The 13,610-nt window shown below is 40.4% G+C and overlaps 1 protein-coding gene across 1 annotated transcript in view; it reads right to left on the reverse strand.

Annotated features, from left to right (window-relative positions):
• Positions 1-13,610, reverse strand: part of CUBN (cubilin) — a 283,377-nt gene that overhangs the window by 228,606 nt on the left and 41,161 nt on the right. Inside the window, exons 16-17 of the mRNA XM_051820614.3 lie at positions 12,618-12,780; positions 11,318-11,508 (exon numbers count right to left, since the gene is read on the reverse strand). Coding sequence (XP_051676574.3) covers positions 11,318-11,508; positions 12,618-12,780 — 354 coding nt within the window. The remainder of the gene's footprint in view (positions 1-11,317; positions 11,509-12,617; positions 12,781-13,610) is intronic.

Genomic DNA, 13,610 nt, shown 5'->3' on the forward strand with positions numbered 1-13,610 from the left:
GCCCCAGTCATTGAGGCCACTTGGGAAGTCAACTTGACGATGGAAGTGCTCTCTCTCTCTCTGCCTTCCAAAGAATAAGTAAATAAATAAATATGGAATTATGTAGTTGTGTGCTTACTTGTTTAATGTATCTCTACAAACCCATTCCCTAGAACAGTACTTGACAATTCAGGTGTTTGATAAGTACAACTCAGTGAGTAGATGAGTGAATGATCTCTTTCAGTCCTTTTCAGGAGAGTAATATTGCTATCCTTATTATAGATGAGAAAACTGAGACTTGCATATATTAAATATTTTGCCTTTAGTAACACAGGGAATTGAATATTTTATCATATTTTCATGCAATTTTATTTTCATCATATCACAGAAAACTTCCTCTCTACATAACCTAAAAGTTTGTAGCATTCTTGATTCATGCTCTTTCCATATTCTCTTTTTACTCACTGCTCTACATCACACTGTTCCACTAGGTTTGGGATTCCTACACAAGCATGTGACTCCCCTTCATATAGCAAAATTCACGCCATGCAAACTCTTGTAATTCCAAAGTTAGATGACTCTGCCATCTCAATCTTTTTTCCTGGCTCTCGCTATTCCAGCCTGTAGAATTAATTCACTTGAGCAATCACACATTTTATCATTTCATTGAAAAGCATCAGGAAAAGCTGTTATAGAAAAACTGTTGACAACAGAACTCAGAAACTAACAAATGTTTCTAGTCTCTGGCAAAACCCCAAATCCAATATACTAAAGAAGGCAAACTATTGAATATCACCCATGATCCCTTTTCTCTGCCATCTGTAGAAAGGAATTTCTCCAAATTAAATTTAATTTCAAAATATACTTAATGTGAAAACAATACTATTCTTCCCATTCTGGTGTGGTTATTTGCTGCAACTAGTCGAGCTTCAGCTGACAGAGGCTTTATTCCTTCTCTGCTGCTTAGATCTAAACCCTTAAAAATCATTCTGTTTATCACAGCCATGAGTCTAACCAGCACATCCATCTGAAGTATGCTCATGCGGACCAATGCCATGGCTCTCCCTCAAACAAACCTAGGGCTGCTCAAGTGAAGTACTTCAGTGCCAAATAACAAAAGAAGGTCTTTGTTGAACTTGAATTTCTATCAAGACAAGGAGAATTTTGAGAGTGCTGTATAGGGCTAACTGGGAGTAACAGGGCCAGGTGGAGGGAGGAAGGGAGAAGGAACTAAAAGAGAATTCAGAGTGAAAACAGCCCCACAATGTTTCAGCCTGCTGTGCTCTCCACTTTGGCAATATTACGATTCCATTAATTTATCTTAAAGACGCTACCTGGGAGTTAAGTTTCATCATGTCTCATAGGTGTTTTTTTTGTTTGTTTGTTTGTTTGTTTTTTGACAGGCAGAGTGGACAGTGAGAGAGAGAGACAGAGAGAAAGGTCTTCCTTTGCCGTTGGTTCACCCTCCAATGGCCGCCACGGCCAGCGCGCTGCGGCCGGCGCACCGCGCTGATCCAATGGCAGGAGCCAGGAGCCAGGTACTTATCCTGGTCTCCCATGGGGTGCAGGGCCCAAGCACTTGGGCCATCCTCCACTGCACTCCCTGGCCACAGCAGAGAGCTGGCCTGGAAGAGGGACAACCGGGACAGAATCCGGCACCCCAACTGGGACTAAAACCCCATGTGCCGGCGCTGCAAGGCAGAGGATTAGCCTAGTGAGCCGCGGCGCCGGCCTCATAGGTTTTTTTTTTTTTTTTTTTTTTTTTTTTTTTTTTTTTATCTTTTATTTAATGAATATAAATTTCCAAAGTACGTCTCATGGGTTACAATGGCTTTCCCCCCCATACCGTCCCTCCCACCCACAACCCTCCCCTTTCCCACTCCCTCTCCCCTTCCATTCACATCAAGATTCATTTTCGATTATCTTAATATACAGAAGATCAGCTTAGTATACATTAAGTAAGGATTTCAACAGTTTGCTTCCACACAGAAACATAAAGTGAAAAATAATACATGATTTTTTTTAAATGATGATGAAATCAGATCAGACCTATTGTCATGTTTAATCCCAGTGAGAGTCAAGTTGGGAATTGATAGTTTCTTTTTTTTTTTTTTTTTTTTAACAGAAGATCAGTTTAGTGTACATTAAGTAAAGATTTCAACAGTTTGCACCCCCATAGAAACACAAAGTGAAATATACTGTTTGAGTACTCGTTATAGCATTAAGCCTCAGTGTACAGCACATTAAGGACAGAGATCCTACATGAGGAGTAAGTGCATAGTGACTCCTGTTGTTGACTTTACAAATTGACACTCCTGTTTATGGCATCAGTAATCTCCCTATGCACCAGTCATGAGTTTCCAAGGCTATGGAAGCCCCTTGAGTTCTCCGACTCTTATCTTGTTTAGACAAGGTCATAGTCAAAGTGGAGGTTCTCTCCTCCCTTCAGAGAAAGGCACCTCCCTCTTTGAAGACCTGTTCTTTCCACTGGGATCTCACTCACAGAGATCTTTTTGCCAGAGTGTCTTGGCTTTCCATGCCTGAAATACTCTCATGGGCTTTTCAGCCAGATCCGAGTGCCTTTAGGGCTGATTCTGCGGCCTCATAGGTTTTAATATATCAAATCTCTTGTTTGTTATTTTGTAACTAGTCTTCCATTGCACATTTTATTCCCTTCTTAATCTGATAATTATTTAGGAGAGAGTTGGTTCCATGGACTTGGGTATTTTTACTTGTTTTATCAATAATTTCTACTTGTGTTTATTGTCAAGAGATGCACAATCTTTGTTTTGTTAGCTTACTAAGGTTGTCATAGAAGTCTGAAAGATGGTGAATCTATGATTCAATGCCACTTGTAAATTAGACTTCAGAAAGCAAATGCAATGTATCATACTAAATATATTTGCAGCTTCTTCATGACATACATTTTGTTTGCTTTCCATATCTAAACAGAAACTGTTTCTCTAGAAGTCCACCCTGGACTAGCCTTGCTTGTAGTACTCCCTGCAAATTCTCCTGTACTGGGATGGGAGAGCCGATTTTTTTTTTAAGATTTATTTATTTTGAAAGTCAGAGTTACACACACATACACACACACACACACACACACACCCAGAGAGAGAGAGAGAGAGAGAGAGAGAGAGGTCTTCCATCCACTGGTTCACTCTGCAGATGGCCACAATGGCTAGAGCTGCGCTGATCCAAAGCCAGGAGCCAGGCGCTTCTTTTGGGTCTCCCAGGTGGGTGCTTAGGCAATCCTCTACTGCTTCCCCAGGCCACAGCAGAGAGCTGGATTGGAATTGGAGTAGCTGGGACTCAAACCGGCACCCAAATCGAATGCCGGCACTGCAGGCAGCAGCTTTACCCGCTGTGCCAAATGGCTGGCCTCCAAGGGAGAGCTGATTTTAGGATTGATTAAGGAGATGTGGTGGGATAATTCTATCCATTTCCCTCCATATCTTACTTCAAGCCTGAGCCTTTACATCATATAGGCTCCTGAATTTACTATTCAGCCTATGACTACCACTGTCTGGGATTAAAAATTAAACTTTCATTACTACCTTACATTGTCTTTCACTCAGAGTTCTGAGGGCTTAAATCACTCATGAAGTATTCATAAGAGGTGCTGCTTTTTTCTCTGGAAAGATGCTTCTGTCACATTCAGGGAACTCTTCTACACCATTTAAAAGTTTTCTTAGGCAAATGTAGATGAGCTAACAATTGATCTGTTCTGCTCATTCTTTTGTAGCTATCACTTCTTACATGGGCGATATGCCCTTTTCAACGTAGAAATTGTGGTTGAGAGATATATACACATCTAATAATTAATACCTAAATGTGTGCTGCTTCTTACAAAAAGAAAAATATCTGCTAACTTGGGTCTGGGCAATACCATCATTATCTTTTAGAATTACATCTTCAGCTGGCGCCGCAGCTCACTAGGCTAATCCTCCACCTTGTGGCACCGGCACACCAGGTTCTAGTCCCTGTTGGGGCACCGGATTCTGTCCCAGTTGCCCCTCTTCCAGGCCAGCTCTCTGCTGTGGCCAGGGAGTGCAGTGGAGGATGGCCCAAGTGCTTGGGCCCTGCACCCCATGGGAGACCAGGAGAAGCACCTGGCTCCTGCCATTGGATCAGCGCAGTGCGCCGGCCGCAGCGCGCTGGCCATGGCGGCCATTGGAGGGTGAACCAACGGAAAAAGGAAGACCTTTCTTTCTGTCTCTCTCTCTTTCACTGTCCACGCTGCCTGTCAATAAATGGTGCTGGGAAAATTGGATTTCCACGTGCAGAATCATGAAGCAAGACCCCTACCTTACACCTTACACAAAAATCCACTCAACATGGATTAAAGACCTAAATCTACGACCTGACACCATCAAGTTACTAGAGAACATTGGAGAAACCCTTCAAGATATTGGCACAGGCAAAGAGTTTCTGGAAAAGACCCGGGAGGCACAGGCAGTCAAAGCCAAAATTAACTATTGGGATTGCATCAAATTGAGAAGTTTCTGTACTGCAAAAGAAACAGTCAGGAGAGTGAAGAGACAACCGACAGAATGGGAAAAAATATTTGCAAACTATGCAACAGATAAAGGGTTAATAACCAGAATCTACAAAGAGATCAAGAAACTCCACAAAAACAAAACCAACAACCCAATTAAGAGATGGGCCAAGTACCTCAATAGACATTTTTCAAAAGAGGAAATCCAAATGGCCAACAGGCACATGAAAAAATGTTCAAGGTCATTAGCAATCAGGGAAATGCAAATCAAAACCACAATGAGGTTCCACCTCACCCCGGTTAGAATGGCTCACATTCAGAAATCTACCAACAACAGATGCTGGCGAGGATGTGGGGGAAAAGGGACACTAACCCACTGTTGGTGGGAATGCAAACTTGTCAAGCCACTATGGAAGTCAGTCTGGAGATTCCTCAGAAACCTGAAAATAACCCTACCATTCGACCCAGCCATCCCACTCCTTGGAATTTACCCAAAGGAATTTAAATTGGCAAACAAAAAAGCGGTCTGCAGCCTAATGTTTATTGCAGCTCAATTCACAATAGCTAAGACCTGGAACCAACCTAAATGCCCAGCAACGGTAGACTGGATAAAGAAACTATGGGATATGTACTCTTTAGAATACTATACCGCAGTAAGAAACAACGAAATCCAGTCATTTGCAACAAAATGGAGGAATCTGGAACACATCATGCTGAGTGAAATAAGCCAGTCCCAAAGGGACAAATACCATATGTTCTCCCTGATCGGTGACAACTGACTGAACACCAAAAAGGAAACCTGTTGAAGTGGAATGGACACTATGGGAAACGGTGACTTGATCAGCATAGCCCTGACTGTTAATGAACAACTTAATACATTATCCCTCTTAGTAGTTTTTTTGTCTGTTCTACTTAATATGACTGGTTTAATTCTGTAATTAATACACAGTTATTCTTAAGTGTTGAAAATTAACTGAAATGTGATCCCTGTTAAACATAAGAGTAGGAATAAGAGAGGGAAGAGATATATAATTTGGGACATGCTCAAGCTGACTTGCCCCAAATGGTAGAGTTAGAAACATACCAGGGGATTCCAGTTTAATCCCATCAAGGTGGCATGTACCAATGCCATCTCACTATTCCAAGTGATCAATTTCAGTTCACAATTGATCATAATGAAAGGACTAAGAGTCAAAGGGAGCACATAAACAAGTCTAGTACCTGCTAACACTAACCAATAGAATAAATAAAGGGGAGAGTGATCCAACATGGGAAGTGAGATACTCAGCAGACTCATAGAATGGCAGATGTCCTAAATAGCACTCTGGCCTCAGAATCAGCCCTAAAGGCATTCAGATCTGGCTGAAAAGCCCATGAGAGTATTTCAGGCATGGAAAGCTAAGACACTCTGGCAAAAGATCTCTGTGAGTGAGATCTCAGTGGAAAGAACAGGTCTTCAAAGAAGGAGGTACCTTTCTCTGAAGGGAGGAGAGAACCTCCACTTTGACTATGACCTTGTCTAAACAAGATAAGAATCGGAGAACTCAGAGGGCTTCCATAGCCTTGGAAACTCATGACCGGAGCATAGGGAGATTACTGATGCCATAGACAGGAGTGTCAATTGGGTAAAGTCAACAACAGGAGTCACTGTGCACTTACTCCTCATGTAGGATCTCTGTCCTTAATGTGCTGTGCATTGAGATTTAATGCTATAACGAGTACTCAAACATTATATTTCACTTTGTGTTTCTATGGGGGTGCAAACTGTTGAAATCTTTACTTAATGCATACTAAACTGATCCTCTGTAAAAAAAAAAAAGAAAAAGAAAAAAAAGAAACTATCAACTCCCAACTTGACTCTCACTGGGATTAAACATGACAATAGGGCTGATCTGATTTCATCATCATTTAAAAAAAATCATGTATTATTTTTCACTTTATGTTTCTGTGTGGGAGCAAACTGTTGAAATCCTTACTTAATGTATACTAAGCTGATCTTCTGTATATTAAGATAATCGAAAATGAATCTTGATGTGAATGGAAGGGGAGAGGGAGTGGGAAAGGGGAGGGTTGTGGGTGGGAGGGACGGTATGGGGGGGAAGCCATTGTAATCCATAAGTCGTACTTTGGAAATTTATATTCATTAAATAAAAGTTAAAAAAAAAGGAATTACATCTTCTTTACAAGTGAGCGTGTAGGGCTCTCTTAGCATAAACTAAGACTTTCAAAAATGCATTAAACCTGGGAGACATATACTAGGCAATGGTATCTCAATCTGCATTTAAAGGATATGCTTGCTTGGCAGCAAGGCATCTGGGACCACATAATGAGAAGATTCAGGATTCCTAGAAGTGCATCTAATCATACTTAAAAGAAAATTTCTTATTGTCACTCCCCCTCTTCGCGGAGGAACGACACAGGACCCTGCGCTGTTCTTTTGTCTGCTCGGCCCTCCCCGGGTTTGCTGCTGGTTCTTCCCGGGTTGGCTGCCATTCTTCCACCTCCGTGGAAGGGCGGTGCCCCCTGCCACTTTCCCCACTTCCGCGGGGGAGCGGCACACCACCGGCCGGCTCTCTCGGGGGCTGCTCAGGTGTTCTTTCAGGTGTTCCCCTTAGATGTTCCTGGTGCATATTGTCTCTCTCCTCCTTTATAGTCCTCTTCCACCAATCCCAACTCTGCTACCCACACGCCGAGTACGCTGCTCTCCTCCAATCAGGAGCAGGATCAGCTCCTGCAGGTCATCACTCAAGTTGGCAAGAGGCAGCTGCGTAGAAGCTGTTTCCTCCTCTCCCAGCGCCATATTGTGGGAGAGCAGATGCATAGAATAAGTCTTAATTCCAGTAACTTAGTCTAGTCCAAGTTGCTCCCCACATCTTATCATTCTCATATATCACGCAACAATTCCCTCTCTGCTCTTTTTTCTAAAGTTTTGAGTAGTCTACTTTCCCCCATAATAAATAATAAAATTATCTTCTTCTAGACCATCAACATATCTGAAATACCATCGTTCTTTTTTATTTTTATTTCCTTGCTTAAACATTACACTTTTAAAGTATAGCCTTTAAAAATAAAAACACTGGGGCTGGTGTCATGGAGTAATGGGTTAAGCCACCACCTGGGATGCTAACATCCCATATGGTTACTAGTTAGAGGCCCAGCTGCTCCACTTCCAATCCAGTTCCCTACTAGTGACCTGGGAAAGCAGAAGAAGATGGACCAAGTGTTTGGGGGCCCCTGCTACCCACGTGGGAGATCCAGAAGCTGCTGGCTCCTGGTTTGGGACTGGTTCAGCCCCAGCTGTTGTAACCATCTGGGGACTGAACCAGCAGATGGGGGATCTCTCCCTCTCCTCTCTCTCTCCCCCTCTCCCTCTCACTCCCCTACCCCTCTCTTTCTCTCCCTCTCCCTTTCCCTCCCCCTCTTCCCTTTCCCTCTCCCTCTCCCTCTTCCTCCCTCTCTTTCCCTCTCTCCCTATCTGTAACTCTGACCTTCAAATAAATAAATAAATATTTAAAAAAAAACAATATTTTAAGAAACAGTACGTTTAGAACAATTAATTTTGCTTCCTATCATTTTTTTTTCAGACCATTGTCTGAAGAATATTAAGACAATTAGACGGATTGTTAAAAAATAGATCTAGTTCGGGGCCAGCACCGTGGCTCACTTGGTTAATCCTCCACCTGTGGTGCTGGCATCCCATATGGGTTCCGGTTTCTAGTCCCGGTTGCTCCTCTTCCAGTCCAGCTCTCTGCTGTGGCCTGGTAGGGCAGTGGAGGATGGCCCAAGTGCTTGGGCCCTGCCTGCATGGGAGACCAGGAGGAAGCACCTGGCTCCTGGCTTCAGATCAGCGCAGTGCCGGCCGTGGCGGCTATTTGGGGGGTGAACCAACAGAAGGAAGACCTTTCTCTCTGTCTCTCTCTCTCACTGTCTATAACTCTACCTGTCAAATAAATTTTAAAAAATAGATTTAGTTCACAAATATTCCCAATGAATAGAGATGCTTGAATGATAAGGACCTTAATATAAGTCAATATATATTTATCTAGACCCCTAGATAGGTATATCTAAGTCCTACTTTGACAGTAACAGTGATCTTTATGGGCCTCAATTTCCTCATTTTAAAATGCAAACTTTAAATTAGATGACCTTATATTAGATCGGAGGCCCTTGCTGATGCTAAAATTCTATAAAATGGTTATATTCATTTAGGTTGGTCAATGCTTTAATAGAATAGTCTATTCAACTACACAAATCACTGTACATGAACTGCCCTCCTGAATCAAGAGTTTTTTCATTTTTTTTTTCATCAACAACCCTTGAGGGAAATTTGGTCAAGGTGTTGTGGATATAGGCACATCTCAGAAGAGAGATACTTCTATGAAACCAACTATGAAAGAGTCTCACTGATGCTCTCTGAAATGAGCAGTACAGAGCAAGAACTGAAATTTTGCCTCAGAAAAACTAAATTTATATGATATTTTTAATTCTTTAAGTTTTTCTTAATCATTCATTCTTACATAAGTTAGAAGATAGAGCAATCATTTGACATAGGAACTGAAGTACCCAGAGAAGGAATTGTCCAATGTTATGAAGTCATCTAATGAAAGAACTGAAACAAGAAGTTAAAGGAAATAATTCCAGTCCCATTCTGGCTACAAAACATTCTGCTATTATGGTTTACAAAATTAAATCTCCCAATACCAGTTTTATGATTTTTTTCTGAACAATTCAGAGGAGTTCATAACTCTTCACTGAAATTCAATTAGAGTGTTCTGCCAAGCCAAAGACAGGATGGATCATTCCAGATGCTTTGTTCACTCTATAGAAGCATTAGAACTGCTATAAAGATCTAATAGAAAACTACCAAGATTTCCTTCAGTGTTAGAGTCATATTCTTGCCTATCTGAGAAAATCAATGTGCCTGGCTTTATGATTTAGTTCTGTGACAGAAAGCCCGGTATGGAATTGGAGAAATTTATAAGACATTCATCCTTAGGGAAGATAAGATACCACTTGTAATCAGAGCTGCACTACTTCATTTGAGTTCTTATCACGGATCAATAGAAAGCCCAGCTGTACCACGTGCTAGACATACAACTGTGAGCAAGTAACTTAACTCTCCTAGGCCTCAGTTTCCTGAGATTAAAGTAGCAATAATAGGGGCCAGCACTGTGGCATCACAGGTTAAGCCTCCGTCTGCAGCAGCAGCATCCCATATGGGCGCTGACTCAAGTCCCAGCTGCTCCACTTTTGATTTAGCTCCCTGCTTATGTGCCTGAGAAAGCAGTGGAGGATGGCCCAAGTGTTTGGGCCTCTGCATCTGTGTAGGATACCCGGAAGAGGCTCCTGGCTCCTGGCTTTGGATCTTCTCAGGTCTGGCCTTTGTGGCCATTTGGGGAGTGAACCAGCACATTAAAAACCTTTTTCTTTGTCTCTCCCTCTCTCTGTCTATAACTCTGCCTCTCAAATAAATAAAATAAATCTTTAAAAAAAGTAGGAATAATAATAATTGATATGCTGATTTAATAAACTAATTGGTGTAAAGTTATTATCATACCCAGAAGGCAGTAAACAGATAATAATTGCTACCTAATTAGTTTATTATACTATGTTAAAGATTTAGAACAATGTCTGGTACATAATAAGTGCTTTTGAATTATGAAGTATTTTTACTGTTTTTGAAATAAAAAATAGTTGTTGAAAATTAATTTTTTTATTTACACAAGAATATTGAAAATTTTTCCATAGTGGAAAATTTTAACTTATTTTCTTTGTGAGTAAGTTTAAAAAACATAAATTTAATGACTATACCAATTTATGGCATCATCTGGAATGAAAATTTCTGGACTAAGAAAATATATATATATACACACATTCTATATTGCTAGGTCAATATACTTCTTCAAATAAGACCAGATCTTATGTTCAGGTTCAATGTTTCCTTTGTCTAAAATGTAGAGGGCAATAAGTTAACTACGTTATTCCTGGAAAAAAAAATTTTGTTCAACTCACACAAGAAACAAAATTGTAAATGCCTCTCTGAGTTTATTTAACATGTGCTCAAGAAAAAAAAGTTCTGTTTTTCTTGTTCAATACTTTAATTTGTGGCTTTTCCAATAACAAGCAAAAGAAAGCAGACCCAGCAAACAAAAATCATCTGTTTTTGTTTTAGATATTCCCCTTATTACAACCATTGCACACACTGACAGTCTTCTGAAAGAGTAATCTGGAGTAATGTAAGGAAAAACTCCTACCTCTGAAACAGCAGTGATTCAATGCTTTAACAGAACTCTCCACTACCAACCAACTGGGTTACCTGGGTTTAACTTTTCTGGGTTGAGTTCAATCACACATAAAATTATTCCAGACAGCGTCTTGATCTATTAGTCAATCCTATTAGCCTTACTTATTTGCATGTCTCTTAGCTACTAGGGCTTGATTGTATATCCTGTTTGTAATGTAGCATCATCATGAGTTTCAAGTTTCAGCTTTTCTTTTTGTCCACCACTGCTGCCCTTTTAATCTCCTAATTTACCATCTACAGGTGCGTTTTAGGCCAACTGCCTCACATTTGCTAGAATAGTTGTTCTCCAACTGGAGACTGTCTCACCATCACCTTGAGGGGTGGGTTTGGGGTGCTGTTGAAACACAGATTTCTGAGAACAACCTACAGATCTGCTGATTCAGTAGCTCTGGAATAAGGCAACAAATTGCATCTCTAACAAGATCTCAAGTGATCTGGATCCTCTGGCCTGACAATTGTTGAAGACCACCACTCCACGGAACTTGAAAATGGTGATGCATATAATTTAAGGACAATGGAGAAGTCAACGTTACCTCAAGGTACTTCTGAGAGCAGCCACCCTGGCTTTCCAGCTCCACATGAGTGAAGTTGACTTGTATCTTCTCTCCCTGTGGCTGCCTTATAATGTAGATGCATTGCCTGTTTTGAGTGAAAGGCCCAGACAAGACAGGAAGGACGATCTCACCATCTGGGTCTGTATAGGACCCTCCACAATGCAGCTCCGCTGAGGAGAAAGAGAAGAGGACCATCAGGTGGAGAGCAAGTGCTCTGGCTTCCAAGGATTGGAGCCAGGTTGTAAATATTCACACACAGCTACATGCCCACTTTGTTTACCCTGAACACTTAAGCCCCTAATTAGGAGGTTTTCAGTTTGACATGATTGTGGGATGTCCCTGAAGTACCTAAAGAAGCAGATATAAAGATGTGATGTGACTTCGAGTCCACCAAACTGTTCTGTAAAGTGTTTTTAAAATACATGACGGCTCTGCTTCATTACAAAAAGATTCGAGGCAGTTTATAAAATGCATGTGACAAAAATAAATATATAATCACAGAACTGAAACAGATTAAAGGAAAAATAAATACAAAATAGTTACATGTGGCCAGGGAAACATTGCCTTAGGAGAAAACAGCTATGAGGGCTACATAAATTACAGGAGCTCGGCTGCAGGTCCAGCCTGAAGCTGAGTAATTAGAGAAGGGACCAGAGAACATGTTCATTGTTACTTTTCCTGGAACTGAAACATAAAAGGTATTTTCCTGTGAATTCTCATGAAGGACACAATGATGGATGTCATGAACAAAATTTTAAATCTCCCTGAAATAAAAATCAGAACATTTCATTTGTTTTGCTGTTTGCTTAATTGTAACATATCAATGCAAGTTGAACGCGTGATAGCTAACAGTATTTCACTAGAGGCAAAACTCCAGGGCCAACATCACTGGAAACTCCTCCTGTTTAAGTGGGCTTGATCCAAGGATAAAATCAGACCTATCTCCCAATATCCTGCATTACACACACAAACAACTGCTCTCATAGCAAAGCATCAAATAACATTAGAAATACGATGTTCTGAACTATCTAAATTTAGGTGACTTATACATCTTTACCATGATGAGGACCTCACAATTTAAGAACCAAGAGGTAGTGTAGTGTTAATAATAGAGCATTGGAAAGACAAAGAAAAAATCTGGAGCTACAGAGGACTCTTTTTAAGGCATATTATTAGTCTAAGAAAGTCATCTTCAGCAACATGTTACCCTAGGAAACAGCTGGCTGCATTTAACTGTCTTTCAAATGCATTTGAAACTCCCATTTGGCAAGTTACTTACAAGGTGATGTTAAGTAGGTGATATGGAAGCCTTTATCACTAGTCTGACTGTCAGAATGGAAATGAATTCTAGCAAAGGGGCCAGTAGTCTGGAGTGGTGGGACAGAGCGAGTGCTGCAGAATTTCCCAATAACAGGGTCCTGAGGCAAAGGACCATCTCGAATCTAAAACAAAAGAGTGAGTCAGTAAATACAACGTGGTCAGGTTTTACAGGGTCATTTGTAGATTAACTTCAGAAAATTTGAGAGAGGACAGTGACTGCTCTAGGAAGTTTTCCTATCATATTGGTGTCTAACATACCACTGGAACACAGTAAAGGGGGAGTCTCCTGCCACTATTCAAGATGCCTTATGCTGTGCCTGAATTTCAATTCCGAGACTGTATGTGTACTTTGGATTTTTCTGATGTTACTAGTCCTACTGATTTCTTTCCTAGGTTTTTATCTACCTGGGTGTGTAGTTTGGAATTGTAAATTTCTAATGGTCTAAAAGATGAAAATAAATATATGCAAATAAAGCAGAAGAAAAAATGTCAGTGATGTAAATTCATTCACAACTTGGTCTAGGTATTTGAGAGGATCAGAGGTGGAAAAGAAAGTGTGGTTAGATTAGATGCAACATAAATATGGTTTAATGCATTTTAAAATTACAACTTTGATGATAACTACATAATACACTAATGATAATGTGGCCTTAAAATTATTTTTAATTGTTGGTTTTTAGTCCATCAAATAATCATATTGACTTCCATGTAATTCTTTTGTAATTATATACTCCGTACTATACAGAACATGAAGGAGTCAATGAATCAGACAATATTTTAATATGGTAATTTTGCCCTTTCAAGTTAATTTTTTCTGGGCAAAAACTTATATGCAATTTTACTTTATTCTTATGTTTAACTAGTTCCATGAATTATTGTAATTTGGTAAGAAATGAGACATTGCAATATTGTCAAAATGATTGATACTGTCTATTAGACATTATTTAGAACT

Source organism: Oryctolagus cuniculus, chromosome 13, assembly GCF_051225735.1.
Source record: "Oryctolagus cuniculus isolate XC-2025 breed Fujian yellow rabbit chromosome 13, ASM5122573v1, whole genome shotgun sequence".
Classification (NCBI taxonomy): Eukaryota; Metazoa; Chordata; class Mammalia; order Lagomorpha; family Leporidae; genus Oryctolagus; species Oryctolagus cuniculus.